The sequence below is a fragment of the Gavialis gangeticus genome, unplaced genomic scaffold, assembly GCF_001723915.1.
Source record: "Gavialis gangeticus isolate Ggan-Ray unplaced genomic scaffold, GavGan_comp1, whole genome shotgun sequence".
NCBI lineage: Eukaryota > Metazoa > Chordata > Crocodylia > Gavialidae > Gavialis > Gavialis gangeticus.
The window spans coordinates 84722083-84743217 of record NW_017729034.1 but is presented as its reverse complement, the minus strand read 5'-3'; the positions used below and the strand labels follow the sequence as shown (position 1 = coordinate 84743217).

Below are 21135 nucleotides of genomic sequence, written 5' to 3'. Positions count from 1 at the left end.
GACCGAAGGCACCAACTGGTCAGGTCAGCTTATAGTTTAGGAGTGATCATGGATTCCTCACTAATGGCAAGTTGCTGTAGCACAGCATTACTCATGAACGTTGCCTTCTCATTGGCTAAAACTTCTTTTTCTGTTATGGTGGATGATGATTCATAGATTCATAGATTAAGGGTCGGAAGGGACCTAGTAGATCTTCTAGCCCGACCCCCCGCCAGGGCGGGAGAACAACAAAAAACCCCAAAGAGAGAAACGGGACTCAAATGAGTAAGAAACGGGACTCAAATGAGTGATCTGATGTCACCCATTAAATACACCATCATCTTCTATCTATCTGGACCAGAACTACGAATCCTAGTGTGAGTTATTTGCTTTTTGGAAACTGTGACTAGTACTGTGTTTTTGTATGTTTAACAGCACCGCACTTCAGGCACAGCGGAACATTTTGCCTTCAGGATAAAGTTAGCTTACACTCGACTCCTACGTGTAAGACATGCTTCTTCGGTCATGCTTTATTTAACAAATACACAGTAGTTTGTACATTTAATTACTTTTTCCCCTGTCCCCTGAGAAACCACATTGCATATGCAATTCAGCCTGGGGAAGAGGATGAGAGAAAATATGTTAGTTTCGTCATTTACCTCTGTATGGCACTACAGTATTTGGAAAAATTTTCTAGCAACAAGCCGAAGTGACCCAGCTCAGTTGTGAGATGGGGTGGCACTAGGACCTGACCGCCACTGCTGCAACTGCCCCTTCTGGCTGTGGCATGGGCAAAAACCATGCCATTGGAATTGCCTGGTTGTGGCACAGGCAAAACCTTCTAGGTCTGGCAGATCAAGTTGCTGACCCCCATTCTATGGGAAAGTGTTTGTTAAATGCTTCTTTGATCCTATTGTATATAAAATTCCCAGCATTTGCCACATAATATAGTCCATCTCCTCTCTCACCTGCTCCTGGATTAGACCAATTAATATGTAGATAACTCTGTCACAGCTCAAATGTAGCACCTTTAATGCTTTGTCCTCCCTCTTCATCTCTGCATTTCCTTGTTTAATATTAATAATATAATATTACGTTAGATTATTGATTATTCATCTTTTAGCTATAGCTATTTGATTACAGTTAATCATTCCATGTTTTAATCCAGTATCCAATTTTAGCTAATCCAAATACAGCAACCTTTTTTTTGTGCTGCAATCAGAGGAACCTCAGTGAAGCAAAGCAATATTTCTTTGTTTTCCAGCATACATCTATTTTAGGGAAAGGCTGTCACTTTTAAGTTCACTTGTAGTGAAATTTGACAAAGCCAGTATTTCAAATCCTGTATTTCAAATTGGATCAGGCTGAAGTAAGCGACTTCATTAGAAACTGAAAATACTTATTTCTGCGTAGTAAAATCACTAAATTGCACAGCACAATTTGCAAAAAAATCATCATTCAAGTGAAAAAATGATCACATTCAGTTAACCAGAATAACATTTGACCTTTTCTTTAGTATCTACCTCTTGCTTCAAGCTTTATCAAATGTGACCACTGTGGGTTTGTCAGAAAATGAATTCTTAATGTCATGCTGAGACTAGCAAATATGTAATTAATTATAAATTATGTGTCTGGTATTACTTTTTGTTGAGAGCACTTCAAAAGAACAGGAGAAAATTCTGACATTAATTATATTTGAGCTTTAATATTGGAAATGAAAGACACAGGGCATGAATCATTGCTTACCTTGGTGTAAGCTAAGGCCCAGATTCCCAAAGGGACTTAGGTGTGATAAGGTTTGCTATGCACAATTTTTGGTACCTAGCTCCAGAAGTGGAATTCACATAAAGTTAAGTGCCAAAGTTCTTTGTATAGCAATTAAGAGAAGTTATACATCTTCAAGCAGGATTCACAAGTCAGCATGCTGAGCAGGGGCAAGTCAGACAACAGGAGATGTTGAGGAGACGTGCTTTAAGAACTTTGCTGGTAAAATCTTTAGTGCTTTTGAGCTAGAGACAGAAGTTGCACATAAATCAGTTTAAGTGATCGGAAACCTGTTTACACCTGCAACAGAACAGAAATTCAGTGCACGTAAACCAGTTTCAACGTGGCTGAACCCAGCTGAATATATAACCTGGACGGATGTAGTATCAGACTTAACTGATTTAGATTAAACCAGTTTGTGGAACTTTTGTAGCAGAACCCCTTCCAATTCAAGTTACTTCACAGTCCCCTAGGATCCCAGGATGCTTTGCAGGGCTGGCCTGTGCTGTCTGCTCCAGTGGAGCAGAGCTGGCTCTACCCTTGCCTGTCACAAAGCTGAGGCAGTAAAGCCTCTGCTCCCTAGTTTGCTTCCTGCCTGTGTATGTCATCTGGCTGGGATGGGGGCAGGGGAACAGGCCCCCTTGCTCGGGTCTGCACAGTGCAGGGGGAGGGAAAGCCCTCACAGTGGGGTTTTTTAGTTCTCCCCACAGCCTGGAGAACCAGGCTAGGATCACCCCAGCCCTGCCTGCTCACCGGCCCATGGCCTCTGAGAGGTGGGGGAAGTGGGGTGGTGGAGGGGAACACACTCCTGGCCCAGCAACAGCCCTCCCCATCTGTATGGGGGAGCCCTCATGGAGTGGGGGGACTTTTTCCCCCCACCTGCAGTGAACTGGGCTGCGAAAGCTCCAGCCCTACTCCCTTGCCTGTCATGCAGACCCATAAGAGGCAGGTGGCTGGAGGCAGGCAGGGATGGGGAGAGATTGTCTGCTGCCTCTCCCCCAACCTGAGGCTGACAGCAGGGGTGGGGATGGGGTTACCAGCAGCCAGTCAAGTGTGGGCTGCCAATCAGCTGGGTTTGGCAACCTTCAGCATCCCGCGTGATGGGAAGCTCAGATGAACGCTCCTAGTTCCTGGCTTGGACCAGTGCAGGCATCTTCCTGCCTTGGCCACTGCAATACTTAACGTTGGTTCAGTTCATTATTGGTTCAATCTATGCAACTTGGAAAAACATGCAAAGGTTGAATTGATTCCACCGTGGGCTTTTTGAACCGCTGCACTTAGCTTTTGTGTCCAAGAGACTATAGGTGCCTTAGCACTGAAGTGGAGTTTTTGAGGATTTCTTGAGGACGTTTTCCTTTTTCCACTTTTACGTTCATCTGCACCACCATCATGACATAAAGCAGGGGTTCCCAAACTGTGGTACATGTACACTTTGAAGTATGCAAGATATCTCAGGGGTGTGCAGGAAAAATTGCGTAATGGTGGATTTAATTTTCATTATAATAATCAGCATTGAATAGGGTTACAATATAAAACGTATGCTGGTAGGGGTACGTGGTCAGCTGGTAAATCTGGAAGGGGGTACGCAGTAAGAAAAAGTTTGGGAATCTCTGCCCTAAAGCACCCTAAATACAAACAAGAAGCACACCCTTGGTTGCTGGGGCTAGGTGTTAAAAGTTTTTAAACCCTCTGATGTACGTGTTCTCTATATAATACCATATATAACATAAGATTGCCTGCTACTCAGGCATACACAAGCATACAAACTTTTTTTTTTGCTTGATTAGTGACACAAATTGTAACATAGGATAGAATCAGGTGCTATTTCTTTGTTACTAGTGAGGACTAGAAATTCTGACAACACTAGGAAAAACAAATATATTTGAGAAATTACCTAGAGTTGCAGTAATTCTGGTATTGTAGTCCAGACTAATCAGTCCCTCTTTACATTCTGTCAGTCCCTCATGTGATTAAGAACTTTTGGATGTCAACAGCCCAAGTTGAAGGAATGCCAACTCAGGAAAAAATATCTCTCTTGTAATTCAACAAACTATCCAATCAGCCTTCTAGTCTTAGCTGTCAGGAAATATTTAAGTTTAGCTTCTGTTTAACGATATGTAGCAGATTTAAATCAAGAAGAGAAGGCTAGTGGAAGATTGTTATAAACTATTAAGATGTGATATTTTTATCTCCAGACAGATATTTTATAGGAAGACTTCCCCTTTCCTTCCTGTCATGAGAAAATAATCATCAGTCTTTTGCTGTTCCTTTAGTGGTCTTCCTGCCTGTCTGCAGGTGACAGTGATTCCCATTAATGAGTTGCGCATGTATACTCACTGCAGAATGCATTTGGCTTTGGCAGTGTTAATCCTGACAGGCAAGTCTATAGAATGTTGCAGAAAGTTTGAGCAGGAGACAGATATTTTCTTAGTGGCTTTAAAAGTCCCTGTTTTTGCTGACTTTTTAGGAGAATTTTTGTTTCAAAAAGTTCATTTAAGAAAATAGTTCTAGTGTTGAATACAGTAGACAAAGCAGCCATAAGTGCTTTAAAGTTTTCCTCTCAGTTTGTTTATTAGAGGAAGGAATTCTTTGTCATTGTTTGTCAAGATCAAATTAGAGTACAAGTGGAATGGAAAAGGAGCATTTTAATTGAAATAACTAGAATAACAGGAATTTCAAATGAGCTTGTTCATGTGTTGTAAGATATATGAAAATAGATTTTGAAAAATAGTAGACTTTGAAATGGTGTCTGGGTTAACACTTTTTCATAGGCCGTGCAACTTCTCAGCAAAGAATTGAGCACATTTAGGTGCTTTTTTGAATTAAAGATTTGGATGAGAGTCTGATGCTAGTGGTGTGAGAGTTTTGCCATTTGATTTCAGTGGGCCTTGATTTAACCCTTGAGATGAGAAGCGACTGGCTGGTGGAATGGCTAGCCTTTTTTCTTATTCTGTTGTGAGCTAGTGCCACCCAGTCCCCTGAATATTGAGGCCCAGATTTTCTTACCTTTTAATCAAGCACATCTTTCTTTATCAGCTAGGCTGTAAACAACATATTTTGGTCATTCTATCATGCAGACACTGCAATGCGTTACTAAAGCCGGTGAAAGCTATGGGAATCTTTCCATTGACTTGAATGAATTAAGATCATGCCCGGAGGAAGTACTGTTTTTCATTTTTGACTTTTCAGACTATGCGGCTTTTGAAATATGGTACTGAAGGCATGGAAAGATGAACAAATTAAACCTCTGTAAAGGAAGGGGCTTGCTACTTAAAGAGGACCATGTCAGCTTATCCCCTCTAACTGTTAGGTCTGTCTGCTCTTAATCCTCAGTAAATCGAGCCAAACTGCAATAATTTACCTTTGATTAAAACCAGGGCAATATAACTGAAATTTAGCTTCGCTTTTTATGAGTTATACGTAGATAAAACAGTTGCACCAAATTCACTTGAATCCTTATAAATCTTCTACCACCCATTTCTAAGCGTGTGAGTATGTAGTCTGCTTACTTTCTGTCTTTGATTAGAAAAAAAAGAGCATGTTCAATTTTCCACCACAATGAAGAGCTAACCTGCCAAAATGTTTTAGGTGGTAATGGTGGAATGTAGGAATTAATTATCTTCATGTGGAAATAGAAAAGTCTGTGCAGCAAGAGATGGGCTATCTGTATTCGGGAAAAGATTATGGCATGGATCTGCAACTATAGGATAAAGGACTACAGGCAACCCCCATTTAATGTGGTTTTGCTATAGTGCGCATTTAAAATATGTACCTGATTTCACTTAGCAGTCAGAGCATTTTGTTATAATGCTTAGTGTAGGGTTGGGGAGAAGGAACGACGGTGGCGGCAGCAAGTTCAGAGTTGAGTGACAGCCAGCAGGCGCCCAGGGCAGGGCAGGAGGAGAGTGGGATTTGCTGTTGCATGTGGTGCTGGAGCCGGCAGGGAGAAACAGTGGCAGTGAGAAAGCAGGGCAGGGGCAGTGGCATGACCACAGAGCCTGGGCTTGTACCCAGGGTCAGGGCCGGCAGGGCCCAGGGTGGGGCAGCAGGAGCCCACAGCCGGCAGACAGGTGGCGAGGAGTGGTGGCAGCAGCAAGAAGGGGCAGGTGGGCAAGGGGTGTGTGTAGGGCCCGGGCTGGAGGGGCGGCAGGAGCGCGGGGCCTGGGGTGGCAGGACGTGCACATTGTCCTCTGCTCTAGGCTGCAGTGGGGCTGAGCCTGCAGAGCCTCCCCTGCTCCCGGGTTACAGCCTCCCTACCCCGTTCCAGTCACACACTCAACCATGAAAACCGTTATGAGCCTGCAGCAGTCTGGCTGATAGTTCCAGTGTCAGGTGCCTCTGCTGGGCAGAGCAGGGCATGGGTGCTGATGGGTGGGTGGCCCCACTGCTTCCCACGTGCTGGCCGGAACCCCACTGTCTAGGGTCTGGGCCAGCAAGTCGTGCAGAACCAATTATATTTATTTACATTAAATCCTACGGGGAACTGGGTTTCACTTAACGGTGTTTCGCACAGCACTCTGTGTTTCCAGAACCAATTAAGAGCACTAAGCAGAGGTTGTCTGTAATGCTTTTTTTCCCCTGTGAGCCAAGACTTGCAGCATGCAAGTTGGATCCATGCTGCTTATGCCCAATAAAATCCAACAGGGTTTGGAATAGATTCATAGATGCTAGGGTCAGGAGGGACCTCAGCAGATCATCGAGTTTGACCTTCTGCCTAGGCAGGAAAGAGTGCTGGGGTCAGATGACCCCAGCCAGATGCTTATCCAGCCTTCAGTAGATTTTAAGAGAGAGATTTTAAGAGATTGCTGCTATGTGACTTGATTAGCTCCCTGTAACAGGTTACCCTCCCCAACAGCATTCTAGTGGCCTGAGGGACACTCTTGAAGTCCTTTAAAACTTCACTTCTGTATTTTGTCTTGTATCCCATCTTTACTCACCTGCCATGTCTTGGTGTAAATATTGTTTAGATGTTCTTACAAGTGGAAGGCTGCCTATTGTACATCTATGTTGGGGTTCTCAGCCACCACAGGCTTTTCCCCTGTCTTTCTCTAGCTAGGCCTACCAGCCTAAACCCCCCCCAGGTAGGGTTTAACTCTGAGGATCTAGCTCCCTACTATTCTCTGGGCCCATGGCCCTCCTTTTGTGCTCGCTATAGCACCAGGCCTTCTGGCCCCCTTTCACACTGCGCCCCTGGGCGCTGAGTTGTTGGGTCTTCTGCCTCTTCAGGCTTGGCTGCTTTTTTATAGCTCGGGCTACTAGCCAAGATCCACCCGCTGGGACCCGGCTTCAAAGTCCTGCAGCCAGCTCTAGGCCACTGCCCCTAAACGGCTGCACCCGCTAATGCATTGGGCCCTTTGGCCTTTTATGACTGCACCCCAAGGCACTAATGAGGTCTCCACCTCCCCTACAGCCTCAACCACAAACCACCGGATTATCAGTCAAACACAAACATAAGCCCATGGGCTATAACCAAAAAAAAAAAAAAATTAAGGAAGGCAGTCTGCCAGCTCATGTTTTTCCATGGCTTTGTACTTCTGCTTCCCACCATCTGCTATGCTCCTTCTTGTAGGGCTGCCACAGCTTCTCTGGGTGTCATCAGGAGTTCACCCCTTCTGCAGCCAAAACCCCCTTTGCTAGCTCAGCCCAGGGTTTTTATAGTTCTGGCCTGCCCCCTTCTGGTCCCCTGACTAGCTGGCAAGCCTCAGCATTTAACCCCTACCCTGCTAGCAGGCTGTGCCTGGAAAGTTCTGGTTTTAAAGGGACTGGCTTGCTTTCTGGTAATAGGGTAGCCAAGGTGATGCTGGGGGGGTCACACAAGTCTGCCAGAAAGCGATAAAAGGCAGTGAAACGTGACCCTCAGTTATGCCTTGTCATCCAGCACCTGACCTACCAAGACAGAAGGATAAGTAGGCAACCCCCTTCTGGAGAAGACACTGCTTTGAAGGAAGCTGACCATCGACAGCAGACTCCAGGGCCTCAGATAGGTAGATATACTGACACCAGTGCTCTCACAATCCCTACAGCAGCTACTATACACTATAGTACATGGGTTTAAATGAGATAGGTTTGAATGGGTGAGTGCATGTGTGTGTGTATGTGTTAAGGTGACCAGTGCCACCCATAACTCAGAGGTTGCATTTATCATTTTATTGGCAACTTCACATCCCCTCCAATAAACTAGAATTTATTACGATTTTGTGAGTTGATCCTTTGTAGCCAACACAGTCAGCATTCAAATAATATGTAACTTGATTTATTGAACCCAGACAATGTAATCAGAGGCAGTGGCTGCTAGGTTCTTAGTATTAGCAATGCAGTCAGCTAGTAGCTGCAGTGGGTGCTATTTTTATGCCCCTTTCCCCCACTCCCCCACATAAGTTGGTCCCTGGGGCTCCTGCCCCAGTCAGCCCCTATTAGTTTTGTGACTCAATGTAGTGAAGCCTGTTTCTGTCTGTTAGTAAAGGGAATGGATGATTGCTAGTTAGCTGAGAAAAATATTATCCTGTAAATTCAGTAGTCTGCAAGGTAGATTATTTCTTATGCTCTAACATTTTTTATAAAATGACTCTGTTGCTGAGTGCTTTTTCTCTGCAGCAAACTTTGCTTTGGTAATTGTTTTGTATTATCTTATTTTACTACTGTTAAGTGACTATTTGTTGTTTTCCAGTACATGCATGAAATCACTAGACTTAGGAAAGTACTAGTACTATAAAGATTAAAAATGACTAAAGTCTTGAAAATTGTGCCATCAGCTGTGAATAATATTGAAAACTAATTCTGTAAATTTGGGTAGTATGTTTATTCACTTATCCTCATTTTTATGATCTACACGTGACCAGACTATTTTCAAGGTGTGTAAAAGTCACGCATACAGGTAGCTTCAAAATGTAATTTCTTGCCCAAAGTAACTTTGCTGGATTGCCTGGGAGGCTGGACTTTTTTGCTTTTTTATTGAGCCAGTCCGATTCTGTTTAACACATCTGCCTGTAGAGCAGGTCTAATTGGTCTAGTATTATTGGTGTAGTCTTTATTACATGAGGGTGTAATTTTCATTATAAGTCATTCAGGGTCACAAATGCCATGGTATCATGGCATATGATCAAACCAGTGTGGGCAGAGCCTGCAATGTTTTTAAGCCAGCAGGAGTGGTGTATTTCTGGAGCTAGTTTGCTAACGCTTTCTTGATAATTCTTAGGACTGAGAGGCTTCAGGCGAGTCTGATTAGTAGGATTGTGTCAAGTAGTTTTTGAGGATGAGCAGGGCACTTTTGTGTTTTAAGTGGCTGTTAGAAAGGCTTTGTGAGGAAGGCATTGACTGCTTCTATTATCAGTAGGCCAAAATATCCCCTGTAAGTGTTGCCCATACACAAGCAGCAGGAGTCCAGTTCACAGACAGTAGCGTAGGATTTCTGTAGCTCTGAGGGCAGAACCTCGACAAATTGACAAATGAGAAGTATGTGGTTAGCTTGATGTTTTAAACATGTGAAACTTTGGGTGCAGGAGATTTATAATGGAGTCGCTCTTGTTTTCAAAGTAATGTTATTCATTCAATTTGTTAACTATTGCAAGCTTGAATTGGATTGGACTACTTTGCTCCTGAATTCCTACCTTCCATGCTGTTTGTGCTACAACATTGCACGGTTGTAATCTTTGTATGTAGGGTGAAGAAACATGCAACTATAATACTTGTACAAATGCTGTTACTGTGGCCTGATAAAAATAGCGGTACACTTTGTGCCTGTATATTGTCTTCCTGCCCAAGTGTAAATGATCACTTTTTCACATTAGTTTTTTTGTACCTGTTTAAGTAGTTTTGTTTACACGTGGCATTTCTAGTCTATGACTTTTTATCTCAGCAATAGGTTGAGTATATCTGTAGGTTTTGGTCAATGTGTAGACATTCTGGCATACAAACCATGTGAGTTTTCTTACAATGGAATGAAGTTCGAGATTTCAAAATTCTTGTGGGTTTGACTTTCATTTGTGCTTTGTGCACGCACTTTCCTTCCGACTTTAACCTGTTCATGGTCAAGGAATTTTTCTCCTTGGTGGAGCATAACCATGCTAGTGTTCCTGTACAAGGTTGGTTTGGTATAATACAAATTCTTTTTGCAAGCTGGTGTCTATTAAAAACTGAGGTTGAAAAACCAAGATGTTAAAGAGAATATTTTCAAGAGATCCTTAATAAACCATAACCCAGCATTAAATACACAGGCACTGTATTGCTTGCAGAATATCTCCAAACTTAATACCAGTGTAGAACCCTTCACTTTGGAGAAAATTAAGTCAATTCTGAGTTTAAAGAAAGAACTTAGTAGGTACATCTGCAGTAGTGCAAATAAAAGCAAGAACGTAACATGTGAATAGCAAAATGCTGAATTTATTTGATTTATTCAAATAATTTAATTATCAACTGCTGAAGAAAGGAGGTCTGATGGATTGCAACACAAGAATGGAACAGTATTTCTTACAGTATGAGCAAAAGTTTATAGTAAAATGATAATATGGTGGATGAAATAAATGGTAGACTAGCAACAGAGAAAAATAAGTGGGTTGCAGAGAAGTGTACAGAACAAATATGCATTGTGAAAAGTCCTAGAAAATGCACCGGACAACAAAATGCTAATCAACATTGATCCTTTATTTTATTATTATTATGGCTTTATTATTTTAATTGGCTTTGAAAAACCTTTTAATAGTCTTGATGAAGACATTTTATGGGAAATAATGGCCAGTTATGGGGTATTCCAAAGACAGAGTACTATAAGATTTTCTGAAGTCTGGGTGATAATGGCTAGCTATGGGATATCTCAAAATATCTCTTTCTGAAGACAATTAATTTTGTTTAACTGTCTTCCAAAAACAACAGGGTGGTTTAATGTAGTAATAGGGGTTGAATAAGTACATGCATTACTGCTTCTAATTTCTAGACAGACTGTAGATTGCCTATGAAAAGAGCTGTGGCATTCCTTGGACTGACAGTAGAAAACTTGAAGACCTAGGCTTTGTGGATGACATCTTTCTCCTTTTATGTGTAGCTGTGCCAAGCAGATAAAAAGTTAAATGACAATTGATATAAGGAAGAAAATAGGACCAGTGGTTTCCATAAAAAAGACCATGATAGCAGAAATGGATAATATACTCAGTATTAAATGGTTAGGAGGAAATAGAGACAACTGAGGTATCTAGTTGTTTTAGTAAACTAGTAGCAGATAATTTTTCTTCCAGACAACAAGTTTAAGAGGCAGGAATAAAAATGGAAAAAAAGGAAAAGCAGCTGGAAATAAGACCTGAAGTAACAGAAAACCTGCTGATACATATGAAGAGGAATCTGTGTAATAGCAGTATAACATTAAAATCAATGCTAATTTATGGAGGAGACAAATGGACATGGATAACAATACTTTTAGCAAAATCATATAATTTTGACTCAGGGTATATAGGAAGAACAGGATTCATGTAATCTCAAATATTCAGGGGATGTTTTGGACAAGGTTACAAATCTGGAAATACGTAAAAATACCAGCCAGATACCAAAACTTAAATGACTAAAGAAAGCTCAATGAACATGCATTGGGTACATAGCAAGAATGAGAGCAGTAAGCTAACAGATTAAACAGAAAGTGTGTAACTGGCACCCTAGCCTGTTACTAAGAGGGGGAAGCCCAGAGACGTGGTACCTTCGAGAGGGCCCATGGGGGATATAATCCAAAACTTTAGACTGTGGAGGGGCTGCTGCCAGGCCCAGAGCTCTGGGAGAAGTGGCAGTCAGCTTCCACAGGGCTGAGAGATACTACCCAAGTCCCGCTTGATGGTGACATTAGGTAGTAGAACTGAGCTGCCAGAGTGCCAAAGGATTAAATTAGGAAGCTGCAGGATTCAAACCCTGAGCAGAGGCTGGCCGAGGCCCAGCAAACTGTCTGAGCTATTAATGCCTTGAGCACCAGTACAGAGGGTGCAGGAGCCCTGAGAGGTGGTGTAGAGGGCCTGAGAGCCCCGAGAAACTGGACAGAGGGTAGAAAGAGCCCACTGACAGAGCTGAGGAGAGAGGGAGCCCAATAAACAGTGGGATACTCAAACCCACACCCTGGTTATTGGAAGGCAGTCTCCCAAATGATCCTAGTAACATAGTTGTGGCAGGCAGGAATGAGGGAGATGATGAATGGAGTGGCTAAGGTTCCTAAACAGGTCTCTGTGGGCCACTAGAGGTCTCCCAGAGCATTTATACGTATTTATGCAGCATTTTTTGTGTTGCGATGCTCGGACACGCTGGATCTCTGGTGCAGACTTGATTATTCGAGTCTGCTCTGCACGCGAGCTGACGCTCAGTACGCTGCTTGCTTGCTGTTGTGTAAGTGGTGGAATGCGTATTAGTGCAGGGAAAATGGCGGCGGTATGCTTTTGAATGAAAACGCCTATGTGTATTAGTTCAAAAGCGAACCACCACCATTTTCTGCGTGCTGGCATGCATTTCACCACTTATACAACTGAATGCATCACAGTTGCTTACATATGTATATGTACATAGGTACATACTGCGGTGCGTACTTATGTAAAAATACCTCAACTGGCTTTGGGGAACTGAGGCCTGTTGCAAGATAATGGCAAGAAATATTAACAAAAACCTGGGGGTAAGCTGAGAAAAAGCATTTGTCCAGGAACAAATTTTTTTAGAAATACTGTATACTTGCTACAGGGCCCAAAAAGAGACAAGAATTGAATAATGCAGTGGTTCTCAAACTTTTTAGTCTCAAGGCACCCCTTGGAAAATGCTAGCTTTTAGCTTTTAGCTTTCACTCATTTTTTGACTATAAAAAAGAGTAACTTTGTTACAAAGTATTCAGAAGGACCATATCAGGTCAGATTGTTTTTAACCTTATGAATTTCTATTTCAAATATCTGGGTTTAACTTGTGAATCATGTTTGCATGCCTAATAGAGCTAATATTGCATAGCACCCTATTGCACCCTCGAAAGGCTCTTAAGACACCTGGTTAAGAATCACTGGAATAAGGTGTAGTTCAGGGAGGATTGATGGATTCAGCAGCAGTTCACAAGTTTTTGAGTGGGGATGTGAAGATGTATAATAGCAGTGGAAGAGAGAAGAAGCTGGAGGTATGAACTGTGGATGGTGAAGCAGCAGAAAGGCAGGATATGAAGCCATGAAGGACTGAACTACAGATCGCAGCAAAGTGTATCAAAACAGAAGTAGGAATGAAAACTAGCAGGAAAGAAGCTTGTGGAGAATTTATTCAGTTAGGATCTATTATTTGGTAAAAGCCTGGAAAAATGTATGTGCTGTTGTACATCAGGGGAAGATCTGAATCTGAGAAGGGCCAGCAGTTTGTAAACAAAGGGTTGGATTACAGGGGTAATGATAGAGCTATGTGTCATTTTGTAGAAGCTGCTCCGTGCAAAACTCTTTCCACTTTTTATGTTGCATTATTTCTAATTAACACGATGAAAGTTTTATGTATCAGGGAGACCATGCAAATGAATATGGACCATGCAAATTAATATGATCAAAATAACATACTAAAATAGCACTGAAGGCAATCAATTAATTTAATGTATGAATTGAGTAGATTATATTTTAATTAATTAGGAATTTATATATTCAAATTGGTATTTCCTAGCTAATTCTAATTAAAACAAATTAGATATTTAATTAGACCATCCCTATATTATTATGATTTATGAAAAACAGAAAAAGTTACACTCAGCAGGAGAACTATGGGGTAGAATATGAATTAATTGTACCTAGATTTTTTTCATCTTCAAAGGATTTTGAGGTGAGGTTTATTATTCTCCATTCGTCTCATGGGGCCAAGGTAGTCTTTAGGTTTTTTAGGGAGCTATCCAGGAATTGACAACTGAGGAAAGGCACTTTTTTTTTTTTCCTTTCATAGGGTAGGCAGAGTATAATAGATGCTTGACAGAACAAATAAAAACACACCGGTGTAAATCTGCAATAGTTTTTTGGTGCCTTAGTGTTTGTCCATTAGGTATCCTGGTGCTGCCTACTGGAATTGTCATCCCTGAATAAGGTACCTGGATTCCATTTTGATTGATTCATTGGATAATTAAGTGAGAAGTGAGGAAGCTGCATGTGGAGTTGCCTAATCTAGCCAATAGGAAGTGCTGAGGAGAGGGGTGGTACTGAAGTCCTGTCCTTCTAAAGTAGCCAGGTATTTAAACATAGGTTTCCCACATTCCAGGAACATGTACTAGCTGCCAGGCTGTTGAGCATCTTGGGATGATTCTCTTGTTGATTTTGTTCCAGTTTTTTTAAATAATGACACCTTCGTTTGGCAAATGAGATTGAGAGAAAATGAAATTGCTTCTCCATCCCTGTGGCTTAGGAACTCACCTGAGATATAGGAGAGTCAAGTTAAAGAATATTCTCCAGTGCATATTATTATATTATTTGTATAACATGGAAAAGTTTCAACAGGAGAGAGACTCGCCAAGAATAGTAGATAGCCCTATCGGCAAAACATCCTTTAAGGATATGGGGCATCTGGTCTCACACTTTGATTTTAAATTGGTCATAGTACGTATTTTGTCTTCCAGCTGATTGTCCTAATAATATCACATAATTGATTACTTCGTAGCCCTTAAAGTCCCATTTTCTGCTTGTTTTCGGCCAGGCCTGTCTGACAAGTGTGTTCTGAGAATGGTTGCAGGATTCGATCCCAAGGTAAGAAGCTTAGAGTGCTTAGTTTGAGCTAGGGTGCTGAGTAGCTTGGCAGCATCAGGACATAGGTGGTTGCAGAAAGTTGCCCCGTGATCCTCCAAAACTCAGCTGCCCTGTTTACAGTGCTGCAACAGTAGATCCTGGCAATAATGGGCTCAAACAAGCCCTGCTTACCTGCGCCCATTGATACTAAACTGGAAATCCCCTAGTGCAGTTGTTCTGGGCTTAATACTCTCACAGCCTCACTAAAGCCCAAATCTTCAGGAGTGCATTCAGGGGTATGAACCTAAAGCCACCTCACTGATGTATTTTTGAGTTTGGTGTGTGTTAGTGGACCCGGTTAGCAAAGATGAGCAGGGGGTGCTTGGTCCTATTCTTGCCAGGACCTGCCATCAGTACAGCAGTGCCTCTCAGTGGTACATACAGTATGAATTGCATGTCTAGCTCTGTGATTTTAGCCTTTTGGTCTCTACCCCAAAATTCCTTCCATTTCGTTTAAATGCATGGCAGTAAGTTAGAGTAGAAACACTAGGGATATGGAGCGCTGTGAAAAATGGCACACAGAGTTAAAAGCATATGGTTAAAGAGTTCAGATACAGGCACATCTTGAAGGTTCTGTTATAATATGGTTCAGTTATTTGGTAAAGACTCACTTTTTATGAACTAATTCAACCATGGCTCTTTTTCTAGAAATCATGGAAGAAATCTTCAAGAGGGATCTTAATGCAGAAAGGCTGTTGGCCTCCTGTCATTTGGTTTCAGTAATCTCAGAGATTATCTGTAAATTAGTTTTTGGCAATGAGTTCCTATAAAGCACCATTAGAAAAGTTCAGATCAGTGAGGGCCAACCTTTTCGGTGTGCCACTGGCAGAGCCAATTTCATGGGGCAGCACACTGTGCTGTCCTACCAGCTGGAGCACTCACTATCAGAAGCAGCACCAGCACGCTCAGGGAGGGGCATGAGCCTGCCCCCCCCATGTGTCACCTATGTATATGTGTATGCATGCAGGTTTGTATTCGTGGATATCTAATATATAAATCAAGGACATAAATATGTAATGGAACAGGCCTGGCTTGGCAGTTGGATTGTGGGAAAGGGTGTGGGAGCCATAGCGAATCTCAAATGAAATGCAAGTCAGCAATATATTTCAATTGAGAAATTATCAAATTGAGACTTATAAATAGGATGGTCATAGGCAAGCCCCATGAAGTAATTATAGAAAGTTAGGGTTGGAAGGGACCTTGGGAGGTCATTGTTGACAGAAAAGCATCAGGGTCTCTGCTTGAATAAACCGAGAGGGTTGTTCTGCCCTTTACCCTGTCAATTAAAGTTTTGGTGGGCCTAAAAGGGACTCTTCCCTAGGTATAGACCTACGGCCTGGTCCCACCCTGACGTCAATAAACCAGTAACTCCAAGACAATCGGATATAAGTACAATGAAAAAATATATTATAACAAATCCAGTCGCTAACATAACAGCACTAACAAGAAATAAGAATCACGAGGTAGAACAGTATACAGGCAACCCTTGCTTAACGCTGTTTCGCTCAGTGGTATTTCACCATAATGCTCATTTTACATTGATACCCAATTCCACTTAATGCTCAGCGAGTTTCATTATAATAATCACAGGCATCGTACAGCTGGCAGCAGGGAGCGTAAACTAGTGCCACAGCACATCAGCAGCACACAGCCTCCTTGTGCGATTTAGCGCCCCTTTGTCTGTATCGCCATCTTGGTTTGTCAAAAAATTGGTTTAGCTTAACACTCGTTTTTTCAGGAACCAATTAAGAGCGCTAAGCGAGGGCTGCCTTTATACAGGACTAGCCAATTGCCTGTCCAGGCCTGCTCCCCCTTCCTTCCAGCTGCTTGGGGTCCGGGCCCGATCCCCCTCACTGCTCTGTCCCCCCACATCATGGCGGTGGGCTGCCTTCTGTCAGAACACCTCCTCGCACTCTGATTGGCTGTTTGTCAGCCAATCAGAGAGTGAATGAAGCGTTATGGATGGACAGACAGATGTAGGCTTTGATGGTATCAGATTTTACAAATAACAGCCAAACCCGCCATTGAGGTACCACAAGAGGGTGGCCAAGAGCACTAAGCGCCTAATGTGGAGACTACGAGTGTTACTTCAGACTTAGCCATGGTCACTGAGGCTGTCTCTGCCCTTCCCCAAATAGGTACCAAGCACCTCGGATACAAAGGCAGGTGAAACTTTACCCTCATGAAGGATGGCAAGTAGATCAGGCAGGTGCGTTCATGTATGGTGGGTATCTCTCCACAGCTCAGTGATATCCTGGGAGTTCAGCCCCTCGCTCACACAGGCGCCCTTTGCCTCAAAACAAACACTGCATACTCCCTCTCAGAGATGCAGACATGACCAGTCCTTTCACAAACTCTTGCAACCCAGCACTTCATTATCATATTTTTCCTGCCATGATGGTTGTATAATCCTGACAGACTCTGCATGCTTGCAGCTGGGAAGGAGGTCGCAGCATCACCAAGGTCAGAAGTTCACAGATTCCAGAGGCTTGTAACCCCTAGTCATCCTACACATGTGTGACTAGGCCAGGACTTACTGCTAACAGTTATCTAGTCCAACCCCTGAACAAAGTAGGAATATCCCCAACTAGATCATACTAGCCAAAGCTTTGTTTAGCCCAGCGATGGAGCTTCTACCACCTCTCTGTGTAACCTGTTCCAGTGTTTTACTACCCTCCTAGTGAGGAAATTCTTCCTAATATCTAACCTAAACTTCCCTTGCTGCAACTTGACACCGTTACTCCTTGTTCTGTCATTTGCCACCACTGAGAACTGTCTAGCTCCATCCCCTTTTGAACCCCCACCCCCTCTTCAGGTAGTTGAAGGCTGCAATTAAATCCTCCCTCGGTCTTCTCTTCTTTAGATTAAATAAGCCCAGTTCCCTCAGTCTTTCCTTATAAGTCATGTCCCCCAGCCCCCCTCACCATTTTTGTTGTCCTCTGCTGGACTCTCCAATTTGTCCACATCCTTTCCATGGTGGGATGTCCAAAACTGAACACAGTACTCCAGATGTGGCTTCACTAGTGTTGACTAAGGAATAATCACTACCCATGACCCACTGGCAACACACCTACCAATGCAGCCCAGTATGCCACTAGCCTTCTTGGCAACAATGGCACACTGCTGGCTCATATTCAGCTTACTGCCCACTGTAACCCCTAGGTCCTTTTCTGCAGAGCTGCTGCCCAGCCAGTTAGCCCCCAGCCTGTACTGGTGCATGGGATTGTTCTGTCCTAAGTGCAGGACTTTGCACTTGTCCTTATTGAACCTCATGAGATTTCTTTTGACCCAATCCTCCAATTTGTCTAGGTCACTCTGAATCTTAGCCCTACCCTCCAGTCTATTTATTACTCTCCCAGCTTGTTGTCATCTGAAAACTTGCTGAGGGTGCAGTCTATGCCATCTTTCAGGTTGTTGATGAAGACACTGAACAAAACTGGTCCCAGGACTCACCCCTGGGACACTCCACTTGATACCAGCTGTCAACCAGACATCGAGCCATTGATTACTGCTCTCTGAGCCCTATGCTGCAGCCAGTTTTCTTTCCACCTTACAGTCCATTCATCCAGCCACCAGGTCTCCATTATCCCTATGACATCATAATTATTTGCATTGAGCAGGTGGACGAGCTCCTCCTCCTTATTCCCCAAGTTCCTGGCATTTGTGTACAGGCAGGCAAGTTTTTCCCTTGGGGGCTCTTGCCTTGCCCACAGATTATGCCAGGGCTGGGGCAGGGGTAGGCTCCCTTAAGTGCTTGCATGCCAATGCTCTTATATTCTTCCCTTGTTATTTGTCCAAGTTTCCACTTCTTATAAGCTTCCTTTTTTTCATTTCGTTTACCAAAGAGATCCCTGCTAAGCCAAGCTGGCTTCTGCCATATTTGCTAGTCTTCCTGCACATCGGGATGATTTGTTCCTGCACTCTTAGTCAGGCTTCTTTGAAGTACAGCCAGCTGTCCTGGACTCCTCTCCTGCTCAGTCTGCCTTCCCAGGGGTCCTGCCCATGAGTTCCCTGAGTGAGTCAAAGTCTGCTTTTCTGAAGTCCAGGTTCTTTACTCTGCTCCTCTCCATCCTTCCTTTCCTCAGGATCCTGAACTCAGTCATCTCATAGTCACTGCTGCCCAAGTTGCCATCCGCTACTACATTCCCCACCAATTCATCCCTGTTTGTGAGCAGCAGGTCAAGAAGAGCATGGCCCCTAGTTGGCTGCTCCAGCACCTGCACCAGGAGGTTGTCCCCAGTAGTCTCCAAAAACTTCCTGGATTGCCTGAGCACTGCTGTATTGCCCTCAGAGCAGATGTCAGGGTGATTGAAGTTCCCCAGAAGAAGCAGCGCCTGTGATCAGGAAACTTCTGCCAGCTGTTTGAAGAAAGCCTCATCCACCACTTCCTCCTGGTCTGGTGGTCTGTTGCAGACCCCTATCACAACATCACCCTTGTTGCTTTCCACACTGACCCTAACCCACAGACTCTCAACAGGCTGATCTCCAGTTTCATATTGGAGTTTTGAGCAATCATATGGTTCCTTTATATAAAGTGCAACTTCTCCTCCTCTTCTCCCCTGCCTGTCCTTCCTGAACATTTATACCCATCCATGGCAGTGCTCCAGTCATGTGAACTATCCCACCAAGTCTCTGTTATTCCAATCACGTCATAGCTTTGTGATTGTGCAAGGACTTCCAATTCTTCCAGTTTGTTTCCCAGGCTCAGTGCATTTGTGTACAGGCACCTGAGGTAACTAGTTGATTGCCCTGATTTCTCAGGAAGTATGAGAGCACCTCCCTTGTTGTCCCCTCCTGCTTGCTCTCCCTCTGTCTCCTGCTTTCCCACTTACCTCAGGGCTTTGGGCTCCATCCCCCCTACAAAACTAGTTTAAAGTCCTCCTCACTAGGTTAGTGAGCCTGTCTTCAAAGATGTCCTTCCCTCTTTTCTTTGGGTGGATCCCATTTCTTCCCAGCAATCCTTCTTGGAAGAACATCCCATGGTCGAAGAAGCCAAAGCCCTGCTGGGGACACCACCTGCGCAGCCAGGTGTTGATCTGCAGGATGCACCTGCTCCTTTCCCTTAACCAGAAGAATCAATGAAAACACAACCTGAGCCCCAGACCTTCTCACTTTTGCACCCAGAGCTCTGGAGCCACTTTTGATCTGCTCAGGGTCTCCCCTGGAAGTATCATTGGTATCCACATGGATGAGCACCATGAGGTAGTAGTCAGAGGGCCGGATGAGTCTCAATAGTCCCTCTCTGACATCTCAGATCTTGCTTCTGGGCTATCAGCAGACCTCCCAAGACAATAGATCAGGTAGGTAGATGACTCCCTCTATCCCTGAAGAAGGGAGTCTCCAACCACTGCCACCCATCACTGCTTCTGGATGGCAGTCATCTCAATCCTTCCCACTTTGAGTTCTGGCGTGCCTTTTTCCACCAATGGAACATGCTCTTCCCTCTCTGCTGGTAGAGCTGCATATCTGTTCTCCAGACAAACTACTGCAGGTGGAGGTGAAGATCTTGGCTTTCTGCCAGAAGTTACAAGCCTCCAGTTTCCACCCTCTTGGGTATCCATGTCCTTTCTCTTCTCTCGTGCTGTGTCTGGCATTTCTTCCTCCACAATCCTGGAGGTCTCCAGCATTGAATCCATGAGTGCCTTATGGCAGAAGATGCTTCGGAGCCTCGCCAGCTCCTTCTGTAGTTCTCTTGCCTGTTCCCTGAGACACACCACCAGGAGGAGCTGCTCACACTGCAGGCACTCCCCAACCTGGCCGTCACTGGAAGGAACCTGCAAGCTGCAGTCTCCATAGTGCCAAATTTGGACCTGGGTGGAAGCATGTATGGTGAGCGGTTCTGCCTGGACAGAAGTCTCACAGATGCAATCAGAGACAGTGGCAGTGGCAGTGACTCTGGCATTGCAACATCCTTCAGCCATTGAGAGCTAATTCTCAAGAACTCAGCAACTGTAGTGGAATCCTTCTGTTCTCAACTGTTCACTATACTGTGTTCCCAAATAGTAAATTATGAAAGTTTGGTGCTTGAAGATTCTCAGTATGTTTCTTTTCTTTAGTGTATTCTTAATTTTTAATTGTGATGTTGATTGCTTTCAGGGGAAGCTCTGTTTCAAGCACTATGGGTACTGCTGCTGAATCAAAGAAAGGGAAGTTTCCCATTTGGCCAGAATGGAATGAAGCAGATATCAATGCAGAAAAGTGGGATACAGGAAAAACCGGAAAAGAGAAAGATAAATCTGGAAAAAGCCCTGTTTTAGTAAGTTGACTGTGTTATTTCAGGTTTGTTTGTATATTTTAATGTATGCTTAATAGAGTAACACTTTGGCCTAACTTCAGTATGTTTCTGACAAACATTATTTTCTTTAATATATCTTTGAAATCATTGTCTAACTTTTCATAGTTTCATAGTTTCTAGGGTCGGAAGGGACCTGAGCAGATCATCTAGTCCAACCCCCTGCCATGGCAGGAAAGAGTACTGGGGTCAAACGACCCCAGCAAGGTGTTCATCTAACCTTCTCTTAAAACCCCCCAGGGTAGGAGCCTGCACCACTTCTCTTGGAAGTTGGTTCCAGACCCTAGCCGCCCTGACCGTGAAGTAGCGCATCCTGATATCTAACCTAAACCTACCCTCTGCTAGCTTGTGACCGTTATTTCT

The 21135-nt window shown here is 43.6% G+C and overlaps 1 protein-coding gene across 1 annotated transcript in view; it reads left to right on the top strand.

The window, feature by feature from the left end:
* ADGB (androglobin) overlaps nucleotides 1–21135 on the top strand; it is a 360063-nt gene that overhangs the window by 8452 nt on the left and 330476 nt on the right. The window contains exon 2 of the mRNA XM_019527460.1: nucleotides 20577–20736. Coding sequence (XP_019383005.1) covers nucleotides 20577–20736 — 160 coding nt within the window. The remainder of the gene's footprint in view (nucleotides 1–20576; nucleotides 20737–21135) is intronic.